The 22,530-nt window shown below is 47.0% G+C and overlaps 1 protein-coding gene across 5 annotated transcripts in view; it reads right to left on the bottom strand.

Annotated features, from left to right (window-relative positions):
* The window catches only part of lgsn (lengsin, lens protein with glutamine synthetase domain), a 101,266-nt gene that overhangs the window by 4,530 nt on the left and 74,206 nt on the right, over positions 1-22,530 (bottom strand). For 4 of the 5 annotated variants that reach the window (XM_070884334.1, XM_070884333.1, XM_070884336.1 and 1 more), the window contains 2 exons: positions 7,769-8,513; positions 4,752-4,921 (listed from right to left, as the gene is read on the bottom strand). In XM_070884334.1, coding sequence (XP_070740435.1) covers positions 4,752-4,921; positions 7,769-8,513 — 915 coding nt within the window. Of the gene's footprint in view, positions 1-4,751; positions 4,922-7,768; positions 8,514-20,613; positions 20,697-22,530 lie in introns of those variants that run through there. The other variant, XM_070884335.1, reaches the window with a different exon arrangement.

The raw sequence follows: 22,530 nt of genomic DNA, 5'->3' as shown, positions 1-22,530 counted from the left end.
TACCATTTGCCTTCTTCACCGCCTGCTGCACCTGTATGCCAACTTTCAATGACTGTTGAACCATGCCACCCAGGTCTCCTTGCACCTCCCCTTTTCCTAATCTGCCACTATTCAGATAATAGTCTGTCTTCGCGTTTTTGCCCCCAAAGTTGATAACCTCACATTTATCCACATTATACCGCATCTGTCATGCATTTGCCCACTCACCTAACCTGTCTAAGTCACCCTGCAGCCTCTTAGCGTCCCCCTCACAGCTCACACCGCCACCCAGCTAAGTGTCATCTGCAAACTTGGAGATATTACACTCAATTCCTTCATCCAAATCATTGATGTATATTGTAAAGACCTGGGGTCCCAGCACTGAGCCCTGCGGCACTCCACTAGTCACTGCCTGCCATTCTGAAAAGGACCCGTTTATCCCGACTCTCTGCTTCCTGTCTGCCAACCAGTTCTCTATCCATGTCAGTATATTACCCCTAATACCATGTGCTTTGATTTTGCACGCCAATCTCTTGTGTGGGACCTTGTCAAAAGCCTTCCGAAAGTCCAAATACACCACATCCACTGGTTCTCCCTTGTCCACTCTACTAGTTACATCCTCAAAAAATTCCAGAAGATTTGTCAAGCATGATTTCCCCTTCATAAATCCATGCTGACTTGGACCGATCCTGTCACTGCTTTCCAAATGCGTTGCTATTTCATCCTTAATAATTGATTCCAACATTTTCCCCACTACTGATGTCAGGCTAACCGGTCTATAATTACCCATTTTCTCTCTCTTTTCTTAAAAAGTGGTGTTACATTAGCTACCCTCCAGTCCATAGGAACTGATCCCGAGTCGATAGACTGTTGGAAAATGATCACCAATGCATCCACTATTTCTAGGGACACTTCCTTAAGTACTCTGGGATGCAGACTATCATGCCCCTGGGATTTATCGGACTTCAATCTCATCAATTTCCCTAACACAATTTCCCGCCTAATAAGGATATCCGTCAGTTCCTCCTTCTCACTAGACCCTCGGTCCCCTAGTACTTTCGGAAGGTTATTTGTGTCTTCCTTTGTGATGACAGAACCAAAGTATTTGTTCAATTGGTCTGCCATTTCTTTGTTCCCCATTATAAATTCACCTGAATCTGACTGCAAGAGACCTACGTTTGTCTTCACTAATCTTTTTCTCTTCACATATCTATAGAAGCTTTTGCAGTCAGTTTTTATGTTCCGGCAAGCTTCTTCTCGTACTCTATTTTCCCCCTCTTAATTAAACCCTTTGTCCTCCTCTGCTGAATTCTAAATTTCTCCCAGTCCTCAGGTTTGTTGCTTTTTCTGGCCAATTTATATGCCTCTTCCTGAATTTAACACTATCCCTAATTTCTCTTGTTAGCCACGGTTGAGCCACCTTCCCCATTTTATTTTTACTCCAAATAGGGATGTACAATTGCTCAAGTTCATCCATGTGATCTATAAATGTTTGCCATTGCCTATCCACCGTTAACCCTTTAAGTATCATTTGCCAGTCTACTCTAGCCAATTCATGTCTCATACCATCGAAGTTACCTTTCCTTAAGTTCAGGACCCTAGTTTCTGAATTAACTGTGTCACTCTCCATCCTAATAAAGAATTCTACCATGTTATGGTCACTCTTCCACAAGGGGTCTCGCACAACAAGAAGAAGAAGAAAAAGGAAAAGGGTAAGAGGGAGAAGAAGAAGATGAAGAAGGAGAAGAGGAGGGGAAGAAGAACGAGAAAAGGGGGAAGAAGGAGAAGAAGAGGGGGAAGAAGGAGAACAAACACCGCCATTCCATTTGACACTCCCAGCCACCAGCTCTTCGAGGATAAAGTTGGAAAGTTTGCTTTGTGGTGGCTTTTATTTCACATTGTGGCCAAGCTGATGCTGTGATGGTCAGTAACAGGGGGAAGGTAAGGTGTGGGACAAATGTTGAAAGGGGAATTGGGGTCGTGGTCGCTGGTGCTGCGGGTGGATGATTCCATCCCGGATATCCCAGCCAGAAAGGGGCTGTCTGGGTTGCATCCTTCCTTCCACTTCCTCCTTTTCTGCTTCTTCCTCTTCTCCTTCATGCTCTACCCTCTGTGAGAAGCTTGTCCCCTTTACTGCTTCTTTGTCATCTCCAAGTTCCCCAAGACTGTGAGTAACTGATCTTCTCAAAGACAAAATACCGCGGGTGCTGGAAATCTGAAATAAAAGCAAAAAATGCTGGAAATACTCAGCAGGTCAGGCAGCATCTTGACCTGAAACGTTAACTCTGTTTCTCTCTCCATGGATGCTGCCTAATCTGTTGAGTATTTCCAGCCTTTTCTGTCTTCTCAGAGGCCTTCCTTTATCATCCGAAACCTTGCAAGAATCCAGCAGCATCCCCTGCATGCTTTAGCAACATTTTAAATCTATTGCACCATGCCACGACTTCAATAAAATATTTTTTTAAAACAGTCCAAAAGCTAAAATCCAAACTTACCGGAAAGTTGTATGTGTAATTTAAGAAGCACTGACAGTGTCTCTGCAGGGCTGTTTCTGTACATATTCAGGACACAGCGTAGTGGAGAGTGAGAACGTCGAAAGTAGTAGTCGAGGGACAAATCAGGTGTTGCACACCGATTGATGTCACGATCTACTTACTTGAATTTGAGAGGCCAACGCTGTCAACGACAGCATTATGTCCCTTACCAAATTGTCGGGCGTGCGTCCCATGCCAGAAGCGAGGCGGCCGCCATTTTTTATAGAAAAACACACTTAACAGCATCGAATTTCAGCTGGTCATTATCACATTGCTGTGTGTGAGACCTTGCTGCATGCAGATTGGCTGCCGCACTTCCTACGTTACAACAATGACTACAGTTCAAAAGTTCTTCATTGGTTGTAAAGTTCTTTGGGACGCGCTGAAGTGTTGAAAGGCGCTATAGAAATGCAAAGTTTTCTCAACATAAATGCAGCTATGGCACGAGCCAAGTGGCCTTCCTCCGTCCTGTTACCATTCTATGATTCTGTTATTCTAAGTACAATGTGGTCAGTGTAGCAAGCTTGGCAATAAATAGGTGACTTTGGATCTTATTTTCCTGAAACTCATCACCACTGGGGTTTTCCTCGCCTCGTGTCTGGGTCTGTTGTGCACTAATTGATAGCGATTGATTGCTGTGATTAGTCAACAACTCCATTATGGTTGTACTCAGCAACTACCAAAATAGTTGAAGGCGAACTCAATGGAACTTGGGATTTTTTCGTCCAGCAGTTCCTATTTACTCTGCTATACCTGAACTGGAAATACGTCATGCTGAAATCCCTCAGTGCTAACATCCTATAGTGTGTTAAGCACAAAACTTCTCACAAGTAAACAAATAATTCAAGATAGATATTCACCACTAAGGGGGGAATTTTAACCCAAAATAACGGGTGGAGTTTTGTCGGGTGGGAAGTGGATGTGTTAGAAACCCGAAACCCGACTCCAACCCACCCACTTCCGGTTTTAACGGAGGCTTGACAGGGGGCAGGCAGCCAAACCCTCTCCCAGGAGGCGGGTCATCCATTTAAACATTATATTGCCTCAGATTTAACCTCCATTTTAAACTTAACTTTAGCTGGTTGGGTTTTCCAGGCTCATGAAACCCGCCAGCTAATGGAAGGCACCTTTACACATACCTCCTGGATCCAGCGTACCTGCCTAACCAAGCCTCGCGATCGGGGACCTCCCCCCCGCCACGAGGCCTCTGATTGCCCCCCATGGGGTGTCCCCACCCCATCCCCCCCCATTCTCGTCCAGTTCCCCGATGTCATCTGCCGCTCCACCCTGCTCCTCTGCTCTGCCCCTCGCCCAGATGTTGTCTGCCCTCCTACCTCCGGGCTCCCTGATGTCATTTGCCTCCCACCTCCCATTCCTCTGGCACCCACCCAAGGTTGTCTGCCTCCTCCCCAGCTCCTCCAGTCCTTTGCATCTGTACCCCTCTGCTCCTCCAGCCCGCCCAATGTTGCCTGCCTCCCTGCCCTCCTCTTCTGCCTCCCCATGTTGTCTGCCTTCCCCTGCCATGCTCTTACGGCCCTCCATGTCATCTGCCTCACAACCCTCCACTCCTCCGGCCCTCCATGTCGTCTCCCACCCCCCCCCCCATCCCAGTTGCTCCGCCTCCCGATCATTCTCCAGTACCCCAACCACACCCCCCACCCCCCAGATCCTCTGGCCCTCCTTACCATCTGCCTCTGGACCCCTGCTCCACCGGCCCTCCGCTGTCATTTGCACCCCACGCCACTCCTCCGCCCCTCGATCATTCTCCAGAACCCGCCCGGCTCCCCCGGCCCTCTGATCAATCTCCATGTCCTCCCCCACACCGCCCCCCCCCCACCCCCGCTCCTCCAGCCATCCAATCATTCTCCAGTCCCCCCTGCTCCTCTGGCCCTCCGATCATTTTACAGACTCCTCTCCTCGGTGCTCTGCCGCCCACCCCCCAGTAATCAGCCCCCAGCCCCCACTCGATTCCTTTCTCCCTCCTCTCTGCGGCCTAGTGCTACAGACCTACCTGCCCGCAGCTAGCCAGCCTCTCCATCTGGATTGGCTGTGGGGGTGGGTCAGGGGGGTGGATGGAACAGACTTTTCCCAGTGAAACAGAATTAACTCATATGTTTCCGGTTATTGCCCATCGGTATAGATGTGGGACCGATTTGAGTCCCACTCCAGGAAATTTCAAGCGGCTTCCTTGAATCAGTACATTATCTTGTCCACTTAGCAGCAAATCACCTATCATACCTGAAAAAAACGGGACGGCACAGTTTTCGATCTTGAAATCCCATGAAAGTCACTTGCTTCAAAACGGATAAACCGTATGTCTTCTCTTGCGATCTGTTGCTTCACTTGCTCAATAGTAGTGCTTGTTTGTGGGGTAGTTGAACAGTTCATAGTTAATTCTCTCATGTTATCTGTAAGAAGAGATTATTACAGAACATGGAATTACATAGAGTCTGCAGCACAGAAACAGGCCAGTTGGCCCAACAGATCTCTGCCGGTGGTTATTCTCCACACAAGCCTCCTTACATTTATATAGCACCTTTCACAGCCTCAAGACATCCCAAAATGCTTTACAACCAATGAAGTACTTTTGGAGTGTAGTCACTGCTGTATTGTAGGAAACGCAGCAGCCAATTTGTGCACAGCAAGATCCCACAAACTGCAATCTGGCAATGGCCAGCTAATCTTTTTTGGGGATGTTGATTGAGAGATAAATATTGGTCAGGTCACAGGCAGATCTCCCCTGCTCTTTTTCAAAACAATGCCGTGGGATCTTTTACGTCCACCTGAGAGGGCAGACGGGGCCTCGGTTTAACATCTCATCCGAAAGATGGCACCATCGGCCGTGCAGCACTACCTCAGTACTGCACTGGAGTGTCAGTCTAGATTCTGTGCTCAATGGAGTGTGATGTGAACCCACAACCTTCTGGGCCTCTGGGGAACTGCCAAATGAGCAAGTCATGGCAACGTCACCAGCCATCAAGCTGGGAGTGGGAAACAGCGACATTCTGCATAGACTGGGCTTGTTTTCCCTTGAGTATAGAAGATTAAGGGTAATCTAATTGAAATGTTTACCACGATTAAAGGAACTGACAGGACAGACAAAAAGAAACTATTTCATCTGGTGGGGGAATCCATAGCAAAGGGCCATAACCTTAAAATTAGAGCTAGGCCGTTCAGGAATGATGTCAGGAAGTACTTCTTAAAACAAAGGGTAGAGGAAATCTGGAACTCTCTCCCCCAAAATAATGCTGTTGAGGCCGGGACGGTGGGCGGGGGGGGGGAGGTGTGGCTGTGCCAATGTAGAATTTCAAAACTGAGATTGATAGAATTTTGTTCGGCAAGGGTATTAAGGGTTACGGAACTAAGGAGGGTAGATGGAATTAAGATACAGATCAGCCATGATCTAATTGAATGGCGGAACAGGCTTGAGGGGCTGAATGGCCTACTCCTATATTCCTATGCCATTGGCCTATTTTTGTGCTTCCAAATCTGTTGCCTGTCCTTTCGAGCTTGCTTACCAATTCTCTCCCACCCCCAAACAGCCTTTGAGCCAAGAGAAGAGAACAAACATTTTTTGTTTAGCCTTTTATGTGACCACATCCCTTTAATATTAAGCAGAGGACCTTTAAGAGCTGTGGAGCCAATATACCACCCTCTATTATACTCACTCTCTTTCTCTGAGCAAGGCTCAGATTGCACAGGGAATGAATTTCAATGATTCAGAGAGATCGCTTCCTCATTCCATCTCTTTTGAAAGACGATAATTAGCCCGGCTTCATGTCCATTTTTTGAGACTCAGATTGGATAATTGTGCTTAAGACAAATTACATAAGAACTAGGAACAGGAGTAGGCCATATGGTCCCTCGATCCTGCTCCGCCATTCAATACGATCATGGCTGATCTGATCATGGACTCAGCTCCACTTCCCCGCCCGCTGCCCATAACCCGTTATACCCTTATCATTTAAGAAACTGTCTATTTCTGACTTAAATTTATTCAATGTCCCAGCTTCCACAGCTCTCTGAGGCAGCGAATTCCGCAGATTTACAACCCTCTGAGAGAAGAAATTCCTCCTCATCTCTGTTTTAAATGGGCGGCCCCTTATTCTAAGATCGTGCCTCTAGTTCTAGTCTCCCCCATCAATGGAAACATCCTCTTTGCATCCACCTTGTCAAGCCCTCTCATAATCTTATACATTTCGATAAGATTGCCTCGCATGCTTCTGAATTCCAATGAGTAGAGGCCCAACCTACTCAACCTTTCCTCATAAGTCAACCCCCTCATCCCCGGAATCAACCTAGTGAACCTTGTCTGAACTGCCTCCAAAGCAAGTATATCCTTTCGTAAATATGGAAACCGAAACTGCACGCAGTATTCCAGGTGTGGCCTCACCAATACTTTATATAGCTGCAAGACTTCCCTGCTTTTATACTCCATCCCCTTTGCAATAAAGGCCAAGATACCATTGGCCTTCCTGATCACTTGCTGTACCTGCATACTATTGTGTTTCATGCACAAGTACCCCCAGGTCACGCTGTACTGCAAAACTTTGCAATCTTTCTCTATTTAAATAATAACTTGCTCTTTGATTTTTTTTTTCTGACAAAGTGCATGACGTCACACTTTCTAACATTATACTCCATCTGCCAAATTTTTGCCCACTCACTTAGCCTGTCTATGTCCTCACACATCACTTTTCCTCCCATCTTTACCATCTCATGTAAGTGTTGAAATGGGGCAAATGGTTTTTAACTCCATTCCGCCAGGGTCTCCGCCGAAGGTGTGCCAGGATAAATCCCTCCCTATCTCTGCACCCTCCTCCAGCCCTATAACCCTCCAAGATCTCTGTGCTCCTCTAATTCTGGCCTCCTGTGCATCCCCGATATTTCCTTCACCCCACCATTGGTGGCCATGCCTTCAATTGTCTAGGCCCTAAGCTCTGGGGCTCTCTTCCTAAACCTCTCCGCCTCGCTACCTCTCTCTACTCCTTTAAGTTTCTCCTTAAAACCTACCTCTTTGACCAAGCTTTTGGTTTCCTGTCCTAATATCGCTTATGTGGCTCGGTGTTAGACTTTGTTTCAGAACGCTGCTGTGGCACATTTTACGATGTTAAAGATGCTATATAAATGCACGATATAAATAGTTGTTGAGATCGGGAGATTCCCATGAAAATTCTTGCCCTCTAAGTTTAATTGACTGTTTTGCATTGTATTTGCATTCGGCGATTGGATTAACAGTGAGGTAAATTACTAACCAGCCACATTTGAAGTCCAAACTGCATCATGCTTTGATCCTTGCCCACTGTCAGTGCGAGAATGTAATGTTGGTGTCTTCAAGCTCATTGGTTTGACGTTGCCACTCTGTGGTTTTGGGGCATCCGAAGTAGCCGCTGCAGGCTTTATTTGCTCATCTCTCGCAGATGTCTCTTTTGCTCTCTGTGCCGTCTGCTGTTCAGGGAGGCTGGAATAGGATTTTGAGGGGGTGGAGGTTTTACTAGCTCCCTCTTTGGGTTTCTCTTCAGGACTCTGCGCCTTCAAATAGGAGGGAGAGGACCTGGGTTTATTGCTCACTTTCTGCCGGCTGGTAATTAAAGGACTCTCCTTTAGAAGGGCTTTCAATTCTTCCATTGTGTCTTTTGAAATCCCACCCTTTGAAACAAATACGCCTTTGTTCTTTTCCTCATCATTCCCATTGCCTGTTTCCCATTCCTCCCCGGACTGCTCTTCTTCCCTTTGACTGGATTTTCCCCGTCGATCGCTCTTTACGTCCACAGAATGAGCATCTTGGGCTTGGGCTGGTTTTTGAAGGGGCTCCCCTGTGACTATTGACAGATCTGGTATATGAAGGTAGGAATGGCCTGTCGTGCTCGATGGGTGTTTCCTCTCGACTCTCTCCCAGTCCAGGGGCGGCATGAATTTTCCGCTGACTCGGACACCCCTTTTCCGCCCAGTGGTGGATATCTCACTGCCATCGATTTCGTCTGCTTCATCACTCGCTTCCTATCAGTAAGAACATAAGAACATAAGAAATAGGAGCAGAAGTAGGCCACTTGACCCCTCGAGCCTGCTCCGCCATGTAATAAGATCATGATCATGGACTCAGCTCCACTTTCCTGCCCACTCCCCATAACCCTTCACTCTCTTATCGTTCAAAAATCTGTCTATCTCCGCCTTAAATATATTCAGTGACCCAGCCTCCACCGCTCTCTGGGGCAGAGAATTCCACAGATTTACAACCCTCTGAGAGAAGACATTCCTCATCTCAGTTTTGAATGGCGGCCCCTTATTCTAATACTATGCCCCCTAGTTCTAGATTCCCCTATGAGGGGAAACGTCCTCTCTGCATCCATCTTGTCGAGCCCCCTCATTATCTTATATGTTTCAAAAAGATCACCTCTCATTCTTCTGAACTCCAATGTGTATAGGCCCAATCTACTTAACCTATAAGTCAACACCCTCATCTGCGGAATCAACCTAGTGAACCTTCTCTGAACAGCCTCCAATGCAAATATATCCTTGCACCTGGTTACTAAATGGAAAAGAATGCAAATGCTTGAATAAGCCAGGCTGGAACAAAATGTACTCATCCCTCAGAGAGAAGGGCAACAACTCAAAGCTCAATTTGAATATTTATGCCCGTATAAAATGTTTGTCTGCAGCGTTCTTAATTAATGTTCTTCATGGAGTCAGGAACACAATAGCAAGGCTTCCTTCCCTTCTCAGGTAAGATGCAAAGCGTTGTACTCTGGAATGCACTGCCTGAAAGGGTGGTGGAAACAGACTCAATAGTGACTTTCAAAAGTGAATTGGATCGATACTTAAAGGGTGAAAAATTGCAGGTCTATGGGGAAAGAGCAGGGGAGTGGGACTAATTGCATAGTTCTTTCAAAGAGCTGGCACAGGCACGATGGGTCGAATGTCCTCCTACTGTGCTGCATGGTTCTCTGATTCTATGATGCTTCATCATTTCATTCCCTGACTTGATTAGGAATAGTAAATTCGCAAAGGACGGCATAAACCCATATCATAGTGAACTGGCCCATGCTGGACCCTTCTCCAACCCCCACCCCACCCCAGCCCCTGATACAGGGTTTGTTTGCATCCTGCTTTTAAAGCTAACAGTTGCCGGGAAGTTAACCCAAGTCAGTAACACAATTATAGTTCAGACAAGAAGTACTTCCTAACGTCTAGTCGCATAGGAATATAAATTGATCAATTTACCGCCCATTGCCGCCGACATTCCTCTGCTGGAACCGCCCAGTGCCACTTTCGACGTGGCCTGGAGCGGGCGGGAGGGGAGAGCCGCCGGGAAGCGCCTGCCGGCGTCAGCAGACGGCCGAGTGGCGTAAGTAGATTCCCGCCCGCCGAGATGCCAGATTGGTGCGGGTGGGAGTCGGCAGGAGTCGGCGGCAGAATGGGGGTGGACCGCTGGCTGGAGGCTGGCCTGTCCCCGACGGTAAGTAGGAAGCTCGTGCAGGAAAGGTGAGTGAACATTTTTTATTTGCTTTTTTTCCACAGTGACTTGCCTTGACGGGGTCCCCCGAAGGTCTTCGATAGTTTTTTAAATTTTTTGTTAATGATTTTTATTTTTAGGTCTTCAACCCTCCATGCGCCCGACTCCATCCTCTGCCACCGAGAATGCGACCTCCCGCCACCGCCCAGATTGGCTGCATAAGTCCCTCATTTGCCGCCCGCCGACCTTCGAGGGACCTTCTTTATGAATGTCCTGCCCAAAATACCGTCAGGTACCTCGGCGGCCATCGACGGCACTTTGGGCGGCACTTGAGCAGGCGGATGCCTTGACCAAATTCGGCCCCATAGATTCAGGAGTAGGGTATTCAGCCCCACGAACCTGTTCCGCCATTCAATGAAATCGTGGCTGATCTTAACTCCTTGACTCCATAGCCATTAATAGCCTTTCCGAATGAACATCTTTCAATCCCAGTTTTGACATTTTCAAACTACCCCAGTCTCAATAGCTTTTTGGGGGAGAGAGTTCTCGATTTCCACTACCCTTTGTGTGAAGAAGTGCTTCCTGACATCACCCTTGAACAGCCTAGCTCTAATTTTAAGATTGTGCCCCCTTGTGGACTCCCTCACCTGAGGAAGTAGTTTCTCTCCATCTATCCTATCAAAACCTTTAATCATGTTAAACACATCAATTAGATCACGCCTTCATTTTCTATACTCAAGGGAAAACAAACCAAGTCTCACCATTTAACCTTTTAGTCCCAATGTCATTTGGCACTGCATCCTAAAGTTCGTGTCAGAGTCAGAGATTGAATTAGAATCAACATCACTGAATGATAACAGCCTTGTTGCAATATCTCAGGATGCAAAATTTGACTAATTTTCCTAAATTTATGGTAAGGGGATGCGCTGCTTTGTCCTTTTTTTAAAGATCCTAATTTATTTTCTCTCTCTGCTTATTCTGGTCTACTTAGGTCATACGTAACAGCAAAGTGCATTTATATAGCATGTTTAAAGCATAGGAAAGCATCCCAAGATATTCGCAACTACTAAGTGATCTGCTTGCTCTTTGAACCAGTCTGCTCAGTCAGTGCCCATAACCATGATGGGTGGTAGCTCACCAAGTCTAGAATAAATTCAAATCAAATCTCTACTTCACATTTCACAGGACCATTAGCAGAGAAAATGTGGCACCGAGCCACAAAAGGAGATATTAGGACAGGTGACCAAAACGCCTGGTCAAAGAGGTAGGTTTTAAGGAGCATCTTAAAGGAGGAAAGAGAGGCGGAGAGGTTTAGGGAGGAAATTCCAGAGCTTTGGTCCTCGGTAACTGAAGGCACGGCCACCAACGGTGGAGCGAAGGAAAAATCAGGGCTGCTCAAGAGGGCAGAATTGGAGGAGCGCAGAAATCTCGGAAGGTTGTGGGGCTGGAGGAGGTTACAGAGATCGAGAAGGGGTGACGCCATGGAGGGATTGGAACACGTGGATGAGAATTTTAAATTTAAGGCAGGCATCCTATTCCAAGCTGATCGATGGCAATACACCTGGATATAAAGGACAACGGGTTGGAGATGATTCACCCTCTGAAATTGTTTTCCCTCTACTTGACTGCTTCCCATAGCAGCATAATCGAGATATGGAATTCAGTGGAGTTGGCTGGGTGGAATCTGCGCTCCATGGCGCCACCCGTTGGTGTCCTAACGCACTGTGCCGCTAGACTAGTGCGCCACTATTTACATGAACTTCTGAATGTGTTTGAAGTGTAGTCACTGTTGTAATGTAGGAAATACTACATCCAATTTGTGCCTCACAAGGTCCCACAAACACGAATGTGATAAAGATCGGATAATCTGTTTTAGTAATGTTGGTTGAGGGAGAAATATTGACCAGGACAAAGCTCCCCTGCTCTTCTTCGAACTAGTGACGTGGGATCTTTTACGTCCACCTGAGAGGGCAGATGAGGCCTCGGTTTAACATCTCATTCAAAACTCACAACAATGCAACACTCCCTCAGTGCTGCAGTGGAGTGTCAGCCTAGATTATTGTGCTCAAGTTTCTGGAGTGGGGCATGAACCCACAACCTTCAAGATTCAGAGGTGAGAACACTACCCACTGAGCCACCGATGACAGATGACAGTTCTGGACTATTTCCAGCTTTCCAGAGAAGATTTTTCATCCAATTTTTTCTGGATGATGAATATTGTGCAATGCAGGCAGTACCGAACTCAGAGATAACAGGCAGCATAAAAATGACAATAAATGTCCCGCACTAAGCACCTCTTTTTTCCTCTCAACAAGGTGAAGGGCTTGTCCAAGTGGCAGGATTCTGGGATTTGTCTTCAACTATGTGGAGTGTTTTTTGCCAGATTTCTCTGCGGCTGTCATTTTAAAATCCCCAGTAGCGCAGCCAGGGGATAGATTCCAAATCATTTCTGGAGGGCACAGCCCTACTTTTGACTTTGCTGTAAGTGTGTTCAAAACTACCCAGTAAATTGGCATTAAAAGACAGAGGCAGCCCTTCAACAACGTACTTGCCCATAGCCTGTCAGGTGGGGAAGCGTAGAAACTGCACAAAGTGCCTTTGGATAATATTTACTGCTTCTGTACAGCCAGGAACTCAGCAATCCAAGAAGTTATTCTGCAGCTCAATCTTTATCATAATCTGGAATTTCGTGGGTAACTATCGTTTACAAGGATGACTCGAAGAAGGACAGGGGAGTTCTCCTTGGTGTCCTAGCCAATTTTATCCCTCACCCAACACCTCAAAACAGATGATCTGGCCATTACCTCATTGCCGTTTGCGGGCTCTTGCTGTGTACAAAACTGGCTGCTACATTTCCAATATTACAACAGTGATCACACTTCAAAAGTACTCCATTGGCTGTAAAGCACTTTGGGACATCATGAGGTCATGAAAGACGCGATATAAATATATGATTTTCTTTCTAAGCACCTTCATTGATGTCTACTGCGTACAGGTGTGCTGGGCTTCTAAGGCTCTGCAACACCTCAAGGATAATTATCAACGCCGACCAAATCCTACGGCATGAGATTGTGGGAAATCTGACCCGAGTTGGGAAATTCCTAACTATTTTGGAGTAGAACAAGCAAGAAGGAACATAGGAAAATGGGAATTGCTAAACAAAGTAACTGCTCTCCCTGGGCCCTGCAAGGGTATTTGGAGCTTCCCCTGCCCTGGGCTCACACCCACCTACCCACTGCAATCGTTCCCAACCCCCTCCTTTCCCACGCTTTACAGCCAATGAATTACTGTAGTCACTGTTGTAATGTTGGAAACGTGGCAGCCAGTTTACACACAGAAAGGAGGGGACTGGGAATGACTATGGTTGGTGGATGGGCATGGAATGCGAATCCAGGGCAAGGGAGGCCCCAAGTACCCTTGCAGGGCCCAGGGAGAGCACTTCCTTCGTTTAGTAATTCCCATTTTCCCATATTCCTACTTGCTTGTCCTAGTCCAAAATAGTTTGCTGGAAATACAAATTTATTTTCAATCTCATCAATATATTTCGTGAGCTTCACATCTCAGCTGTGCTGTTATTTATTGAAAGTATCTAATTAGTGTCTTCATTGGTAAGGAAACTAATATTGGTCACATATGTCGTATACATGCAACGTGACATCTAGCTCTCTTCAGTTATATATCATCATCCTCGAACGAGGATGACTTGCTTCCACGAGTTCACAGGTGTTTCGATGAAGGACCCGATGTTCCAGTCCTGAACTCCAATTGAAGGGGTGGAAGATGCCTGTACGTGAATTTTTTTAACGTGTGGTGACCGTTGCACATCAGCCACCACACGGGCTTGACAGAGCTCGGCCTTTATCCAGTGGCAAGGGTTAACCAGGATGACTGGAGACCTGCTCTGCTGCACGGACCCAGCGCGCACACATATCGCAGTGTGGGCTGGCATGTGCTGTCCCTGGACCCTCGGCTCTTCTGAGCCGCATATTTGTATCTATCGTCTAAAAGACATGTTAGCTTTATGATGTTACCATATGGAACCGAGAATGATTGCTTTGAGACTTATTTTACAGAGACTATACAGTACAGAAACAGGCCATTCGGTCCAACAGGTCTACGTCTGTGTTTATGCTCCACGCGAGCCTCCTCCCACCCTTCCCCATATCCTTCGATTACTTTCTCCCTCATGTGTTTATCTAGTTTTCCCTTAAATGCATCTACGTTATTCGCGTTAACGACCCCTTGTGGTAGCGAGACCTAGATTCTCACCACTCCCCCGGAAAGAAGATTCTGCTAAATTGCTGACTGGATTAGCCGGTGACTATCCTTGAAAGGGCAGGAAAATACCAGCTGGCCCATCAAAGCTGTGCCATCCTGACATGGTGCAGCCTACACGCACCATCAACCCCACTTCCTCCCCCCCCCCCCACACCCCTCCAGACCCAATTTTATGGGGCAGCAAAACAAAAAGCAGAGAAAGAAATGTCGTCAACTTAGGAACAACTCTGGGAAATTTCTCTCCCAACACCTAAAAGCCATCAAGCAAGCTTCGGAAAATCACGGGGCCTGCTTTCACTAGCTTCAGTTCACCCACCTACCATCTATAACGCAAGATGTCTTCCACGTGCAGGAACACGTCCAGTTCCCTTTTGAAAGATCTGCTATCTTCCCAGACATTTGCTTTACACAAGCCACGCAACTTAATAAAGGTGCTTTCTTAAAATTCTGACCACACACGATGCAGATCATATTGTTTGGCAAGGGTATTAAGGGATACACACACAAGGACACACACACACATTGCTGGTCATGTTTCCTTTTAACACGCTCGCCATGGTTCTGTTGGTGAAGGGACTGCCTAATCTGGAAGTGACCATGGAGGCCAGAATTGTCCCACCTTAAACCCCAGTCTGTACCGCGTCAGTTGATCTGAGCCAGGGCCTCATTGGCCCTCAGTTATTTGGGCCTTAGAATCGTCCGTAATGGCCTCTGCCAAATAGTTTAGGACTCTATGGTCTAGGCTCATACATGAAGAATGGCCATTTATTGTCAGTACGGGCAGCAGTTAAAACCTGAACCCACAGAATGATACAGCATAGAAGGAAGCCATTCAGACCACCGTGCCTGCAATGGCTATTTGGTGGAGCTATCCAATGAATCCCACTCCCCTACCCATGGAATTTTGTCCTGGCCTGAGTCAGCACCTTCAGAAGAGAAGGACAGAAACAATGAGAGAGCTCATCACAGGCCAAACATCTTGCGCCAACATTAAATGATCTCCAGATGTTCCCCCGTACTGCACAAGGCTTGCTCCTGCAGACTCTGCCCCTTGATCCAATGATCTTCAGCCGGGTCAGAGACAGTGTTCCACGATGGACGCTGAGATCACACCAACATGGATTTTTGGGAGCAATATGTTTAGTCGGGAAGCAAGTGTAGATCTCTGGCTCCAAGACTCAATGAGCCTCTCTAATTATTCTACTAATATATGAATGTATTTTAACATGAAGGTCTCACAACAACAACTTTCATTTATATAGTGCCTTCAACATAGTAAAACGTCCTAAGGCTTCTTCACAGGAGTGTTATTATTTGATACTGAGGCAAAGGAGGAGATATTAGGGCAGGTGACCTAAAGCTTGGACAATGAGGTAGGTTTTAAATGCATCTCAAAGGATTAGAGAGATAGAGAGGCAGAGGGGTTTAGGGAGGGAATTACAGAGCTTAGGGCCTCGGCTGCTGAAGGAACGGCTGCCAATGGTGAAGCGATGAAAATCAGGGATGCATAAGAAGCCAGAATTGGGGAAACACAGGGGGGACTTTTTACCTAAAAAAATGTGTGGATTTGGAGCATGGGGGTAGCTACATTGTTAAAAATCAGAATCCCGACCTGAACCCACCTCCAACCCAACCACTTCCGGTTTCAATGGAGATGGGATGGGGGTTGGGGAGGTGGGGGGAGATGGGGGAGGGCGATTTAAATATTACAGTGGGGCTGGAAGCCTTTGCTTTAACCCCCATTTTGTTTTTAACTCTATCTGGTTGGGTTTTACACACTTCGTAAAACCTGGCAGATAAAGCAAGGCGAGGACTGCTGCATCCAGGAGCCAAGTGTAAAAGAGCCATCTACCTCCTAGATCCAGGGTCCCTGCCAAAACCACCTCCTCCGATTGTCTTCCCAGACACCCGCCCTCCCCGACTCCAATGATTTTGAGGTCGGCCCCGATCCTCCAATGGCCGACCCAATCTTTGTGATCCCCCACCAGACCCTCTGCAGGCCCTGATTTTTCTCCCCCCCACCCCACCCCCCTGACTCTCCAGAGGCCAGCACCGACCATCATCCGATCCCTCCCTCCCTTCTCTGTGTGGCCTGATACCAACGCCAGTCGAGTCTAAGGTAACCAAGGCATGGATGAGGGTTTCAGCGGTAGATGGGTTAATCATCATCATAGGCAGTCCCTTGGAATCGAGGAAGACTTGCTTCCACTCTAAAAATGAGTCGTTAGGTGACTGAACAGTCCAATATGAGAACCACAGTCCCTGTCACAGGTGGGACAGACAGTCATTGAGGGAAGGGGTGGGTGGGACTGGTTTGCCGTACGCTCTTTCCGCTGCCTGCGCTTGGTTTCTGCATGCTCTCGGCGATGAGACTCGAGGTGCTCAGCACCCTCCCAGATGCATTTCCTCCACTTAGGGCAGTATTTGGCCAGGGACTCCCAGGTGTCAGTGGGGATGTTGCACTTTATCAGGGAGGCTTTGAGGGTGTCCCTGTAATGTTTCCTCTGCCCAGCTTTGGCTCGTTTGCCGTGAAGGAGTTCCGAGTAGAGCGCTTACTTTGGGAGTCTCGCATCTGACATGCTAAGGTGGGCTAAGGTGGGGCGGAGACTGGCGATGTTACAGAGGTGGAAGTAGGCGATCTTAGCGATGGAGCGGATATGGCTTCAGAAGCTCAGCTCGGGGTCAAAATAGGATGCGAACATTGCAAACAATGAGCAGTTCAGTTCCATATATAGCAAGGGAAGAAAGGCTGCCTGTTGCCAACGGTTACCGATAAGGCTGTCATTTTAAAAGCAATTCAGATTCCTATTCTCAACACTACAAGTCTTGATGAGTCACCAAGCGAGAGATTGAAACTTGCTCCGTGATAGATTATTAAAAGTCTTGCCGCCGCCCTTGTCCCCACTTCAATCCTTGTTCCAGCGAATTCCCATTACATCCGTCAATTAGAGGAGCCTGGTTTGTGGAATGCAAATACTTTGTGTTCCTCTTGACCTGAAACGTGAACTCAGCAAAGCAAAAGAAAAATTGAGACGGTCTAAAGCTCAGAATTCAGGTTCTCATCTTTAGCAAGTGAAGAGCATTAAAGTAATGACATCGAGTGTACAGCACAGAAACAGGCCTTTCGGCCCAACTGGTCCATGCTGGTGCTTATGCTCCTCACGAGCCTCCTCCCACCCTACTTCATTGCAGCCTATCAGCATATCCTTCTATTCCTTTCTCCCTCATGTACTTATCCAGCTTCCCCTTCAATGCATCTATGCTATTTGCTTCAACTATGTTGCCTGTAATTTTTTGGGCCCTGCGCAGGTTTTACACTGAAATGCCAGCAAGCTGGTTGAGCAGGTTCCTGGGAGCAGTGCGCAGCCACACAGCCATGCACCCCACAGGGAACACTGCTCTTCAACCACTCCATGTGAGAGCGAGTTGCACATTCTTGCCACTCACTGGGTGAAAAAAGTTTCTCTTGAATTTCCCTCCTGGATTTATCAGTGACTACCTTATATTAATGACCTCGAGTTTTGGTCTCCCCTACAAATAGAAACATCATCGCTAGGTCTACCCTTATCAAACCCTTTCGTAATTTTAAAGACCTCTATCTGGTCGCCCTTCAACCTTCTCTTTTCTGTAGAAAAGAGCCTCATCCTGTTCAGTTTTTCCTGATAGTTGTAACCTCTCAGTTCTGGTATCAACCTTGTAAATCTCATTTGCACCTTCTCCGGCAGCTCAGTATCCTTTTTGTAATAATGCAGAGCACAAAAGCACTTTATCCAGTTATAGTATTCCTGTCATTCTTAACTAGAAAAACAATGGAAAAATGAACTTTGTTTTCAAACAAGCAGCAGTATTATTCATCCCACCTATGACTGGGTCATACACAAGCCACTCGTGATTACCACTTTGACCAAACCCCTTACCCTTGGCTTAAATTCTGTATTTGAGCCTAGAAATTACGGCCCATCTTAGGTACAGAAATGGCGCCATCTGTGTGGGGAGGGAAGGAGGAATTAGGAGGCGGTACCTGATTCTCCGGCGTCCTGGCCAATATGTATCCCTCAATCTTATTACTAGAACAGATTATCTGGTCATTATCTCATTGCTGTTTGTGGGAGCTTGCTGTGCGCACGTTGGCTGCCGAGTTTCCTACATTACAACAGTGACTACACTCCAAAGGTACTTCATTGGCTGTAAAGCACTTTGAGACATCCGGTGGTCATGAAAGGCACTATATAAGTCCAAGTCTTTCTTTCTTATCTGCCCTCTTTCTAGTCGCTTTGTGGAATACCGATGGAGCGGGCGTGTTCCGACCACTGCCCTACATCATGATATCACAGTGGGAGGCAGGGCTGGGTGGGTTGACTGGGAATCTCACCACTGCTGCCCCCCCCAACCCCTTCCCACCCTTTGCCCTGCGATTGCAGTCAGTCCCACCCACCCCCTTGCCCATATTCCTGGCACCGCCACTTCCGATTCGGATATTCGAGGAATCGGATACCTGGCCCTGGAGTTTCCTCCATTGTCACAACCCTGAAAATACACCCAATGTCGCCCTCATTTTCCCCTGGTCAACCAACGCCCAAGTATCCTCCCAATCTCATTAGAATACGCCCGAACTTAAAATGGGCGTACATCAGCCTAAACAGTCGGGGCCCAAGAAATCCACACCAGTATACTTCTTCTTTACTTCTGAAAATTTAAGTTTCAATGCGCTTATTCATCATTCACGCACGCCAAGCACAATCGGGTGGAAATTCGGTTTGAGGCTAATTAGGTCGCTAATGGTGGCGGGACGGTAGACTTTGCGCCAGGAAATGGTTTGTGTCTGCAGCCACAATGTTCACCAGCTGAGCCCCGAGTGTGGGGTGGAGCTCTAAGGGAGGTGTTCCACACCTTTCTTAGGGCACTAGGCCGGGTGAGCAACAGAGCCGGCCTCGGAGCTCCCTAAGAGAGGCTTCCCTGTGGGGAAGAAAATGGGCAAAACAACCACCAAAAACATTCCCAAAACCTTGCTCACCCCACATAAACATAAATCGCAAAAAGAAGATAAAGAAAGACAATCACACTTGTCTGATGTATTCATTCCTTCCCTCCCCGTCGCCGGGACAGCTCTGACTAGGGGGCGCTACGGGGCACTACAGGGTCACCGTCAAACAAAAATCCTTGCCATGTCGAAACCGGTGACATTGCACACCGGCTCGACGCCCCCAGGTCATACTGGTCAGCGCAGCCAGCACCAGCGCACTGAATGTGCCGAGCGGTATGAATGCAGCGCTCACGGCTCCGAACCCTTTTCAGGGGCGCTAAGCTAACAGATTTCCACCCCAACATGTTTAAGAACCTCCAATCGGGGCAGCTTACCGTGACTTCCACTTATGCCATAACAATATACTAAAATAAACAGATAGTGCAGAGCAGGTCTCAGAGCATAAATGTTTTAAATAATTAAAAGGAAATGGCAATTAAAAGACCAGAAGAATGACTTTTGTTCCTGCTGCACCTGAAAATCTGGTCCATTATTCATACGTGCCCCTTTGACGGCGGGTGTCAGTGGGCTATTCGACTGCCGAAGCATCACCACCAAGCCCTCAATCCTTTCCACACACTCATCCACATTCGGGCACTTCCAGCAGAGGGTTGTCACCGGATAGAGATCAGGATTAGGAATGATGGTCGATTTCCCCCTCATTAAGTGAGGGGCTTCTGAGGGTTAATTCTACCCTTTCTATTAGTTGTAGCTGTGGCTCAGTGGGCAGCACACTCGCCTCTGAGTCAGCAGGTTGTGGGCTCAAGTCCCACTTCAAGGGCTTGAGCGCATAAATCTAGGCTGACACTCCAGTGTAGTGCTGAGGGAGTGCTGCACTGTCGGAGATGCCGTCTTTCAGATGAGATGTTAAACCGAGGCCCCGTCTGCTCTCTCAGGTGGACGTAACAAATCCCATTACACTACTTCGAAGAAGAGCAGGGGAATTATCCCTGGTGTGCTGGCCAATATTTATCCCTCAATCAACATAACAAAAAACAGATTATCTGGTCATTATCACATCGCTGTTTGTGGGAGCTTGCTGTGTGCAATTTGGCTGCCGCATTTCCCACATTACAACAGTGACTACACTCCAAAAGTACTTAATTGGCTGTAATGCGCTTTGATACATCTGGTGGTCGTGAAAGGCGCTATATAAATGCAAGTCTTTCTTTCTTTTCTCGACCCCTGCCTCAGTTTAAGGCCAGCCAACTCAGCACTTCCCCAGGAACAAACCTAGGGCCCTTCTTATCCATATGCATCAACTACTCAGAAGGTAGACTCATTTAGCCAGACAAGGAGTCCCAGGGCAACATTGATACAATACAGGCAATTGCTCTCGGCCTTACTGTCAAAGTGAGGACCTCCTCTTCTTTTGTACCTTCCATCTCCTCCATTCAAGTCACCATCCAACATCATGTAAATTGGGCAGAATATTGAAGGAACAAATGTCATCTGTTGAACATTTATAGACAGCTGGACAATGGTGATGAGAGAGAAAGTTCTGTGTTTAGTTTTATCAGTGACTGTTTTTTTTTGTTTGACTGGACAGTGTGATGACTGAAAGAAATTTAGTCCGAAAGCATCTGACTCCCTCTTCAACAAAAGCAGCAACTAATCCAGCTGACTCGCCCTGGAAAGCACAGTGGAAACTGCTCGAAGTCCTTGCACTATTCAGCGCAATCCAACAAAACAAGTTGACGAGTTTGTTTGATTGTGAAGGGGGAAAAATAAAACTCTGTTAAAGAGGCAGTGCGACAACCAGGCCATTTTGTTTGTATCCGTTACATAGAAACATAGAAATATAGAAATTAGGTGCAGGAGCAGGCCATTCGGCCCTTCGAGCCTGCACCACCATTCAATAAGATTATGGCTGATCATTCACCTCAGTACCCCTTTCCTGCTTTCTCTCCATACCCCTTGATCCCTTTGGTCGTAAGGGCCATATCTAACTCCCTTTTGAATATATCCAATGAACTGGCATCAACAACTTTCTGCAGTAGAGAATTCCACAGGTTAACCACTCTCTGAGTGAAAAAGTTTCTCCTCATCTCGGTGCTAAATGGCTTACCCCTTATTCTTAGACTGTGACCCCTGGTTCTGGAACTCCCCAGCAACGGGAACATTCTTTCTGCTTCTAACCTGTCCAATCCCGTCAGAATTTTATGTTTCTATGAGACCCCCTCTCATCCTTCTAAACTCCAGTGGTTACAAGCCCAGTTGATCCAGTCTCTCATATGTCAGTCCTGCCATTCCGGGAATCAGTCTGGTGAACCTTCGCTGTACTCCCTCAATAGCAAGAACGTCCTTCCTCAGATTAGGAGACCAAAACTGAACACAATATTCAAGGTGTGGCCTTACCAAGGCCCTGTACAACTGCAGTAAGACCTCCCTGCTCCTATACTCAAATCCTCTAGCTATGAAGGCCAACATGCCATTTGCCTTCTTCACCGCCTGCTGTACCTGCATGCCATCCTTCAATGACTGATGTACCATGATACCCAGGTCTCGTTGCACCTCCCCTTTTCCTAATCTGTCACCATTCAGATAATATTCTGCCTTCGTGTTTTTGCCACCAAAGTGGATAACCTCACATTTATCCACATTATACTGCATCTGCCATGCATTGGCCCACTCACCAAACCTGTCCAAGTCACCCTGCAGCCTTTTAGCATCCTCCTCACAGCTCACACCGCCACCCAGCTTAGTGTCATCTGCAAACTTGAAGATATATTCAATTCCTTCATCTAAATCATTGATGAATATTGTAAATAGCTGGGGACCCAGCACTGAACCCTGCGGCACCCGGTCACTGCCTGCCATTCTGAAAAGGACCCATTTATTCCGACTCTCTGCTTCCTGTCTGTCAACCAGTTTTCTATCCACGTCAATACATTACCCCCAATAATGTATTGACGTGGATAGTAACTTTAATTTTGCTTTAATTTTGCGCACTAATCTCTTGTATGGGACCTTGTCAAAAGCCTTTTGAAAGTCCAAATACACCACATCCACTGGTTCTCCCTTATCCACTCTACCAGTTACATCCTCAAAAAATTCTAGAAGAGTTGTCAAGCATGATTTCCCTTTTATAAATCCATGCTGACTTGGACCGATCCTGTCACTGCTTTCCAAATGCGCTGCTATTTCATCTTTAATAATTGATTCCAACATTTTCCCCACCACCGATGTCAGGCTAACCGGTCTATAATTCCCTGTTTTCTCTCTCCCTCCATTTTAAAAAAGTGGTGTTACATTAGCTATCC

This window comes from Pristiophorus japonicus, chromosome 7 (assembly GCF_044704955.1).
Source record: "Pristiophorus japonicus isolate sPriJap1 chromosome 7, sPriJap1.hap1, whole genome shotgun sequence".
In the NCBI taxonomy this organism is placed as follows: Eukaryota; Metazoa; Chordata; class Chondrichthyes; family Pristiophoridae; genus Pristiophorus; species Pristiophorus japonicus.
This window is presented reverse-complemented; position numbering and strand designations above follow the sequence as displayed.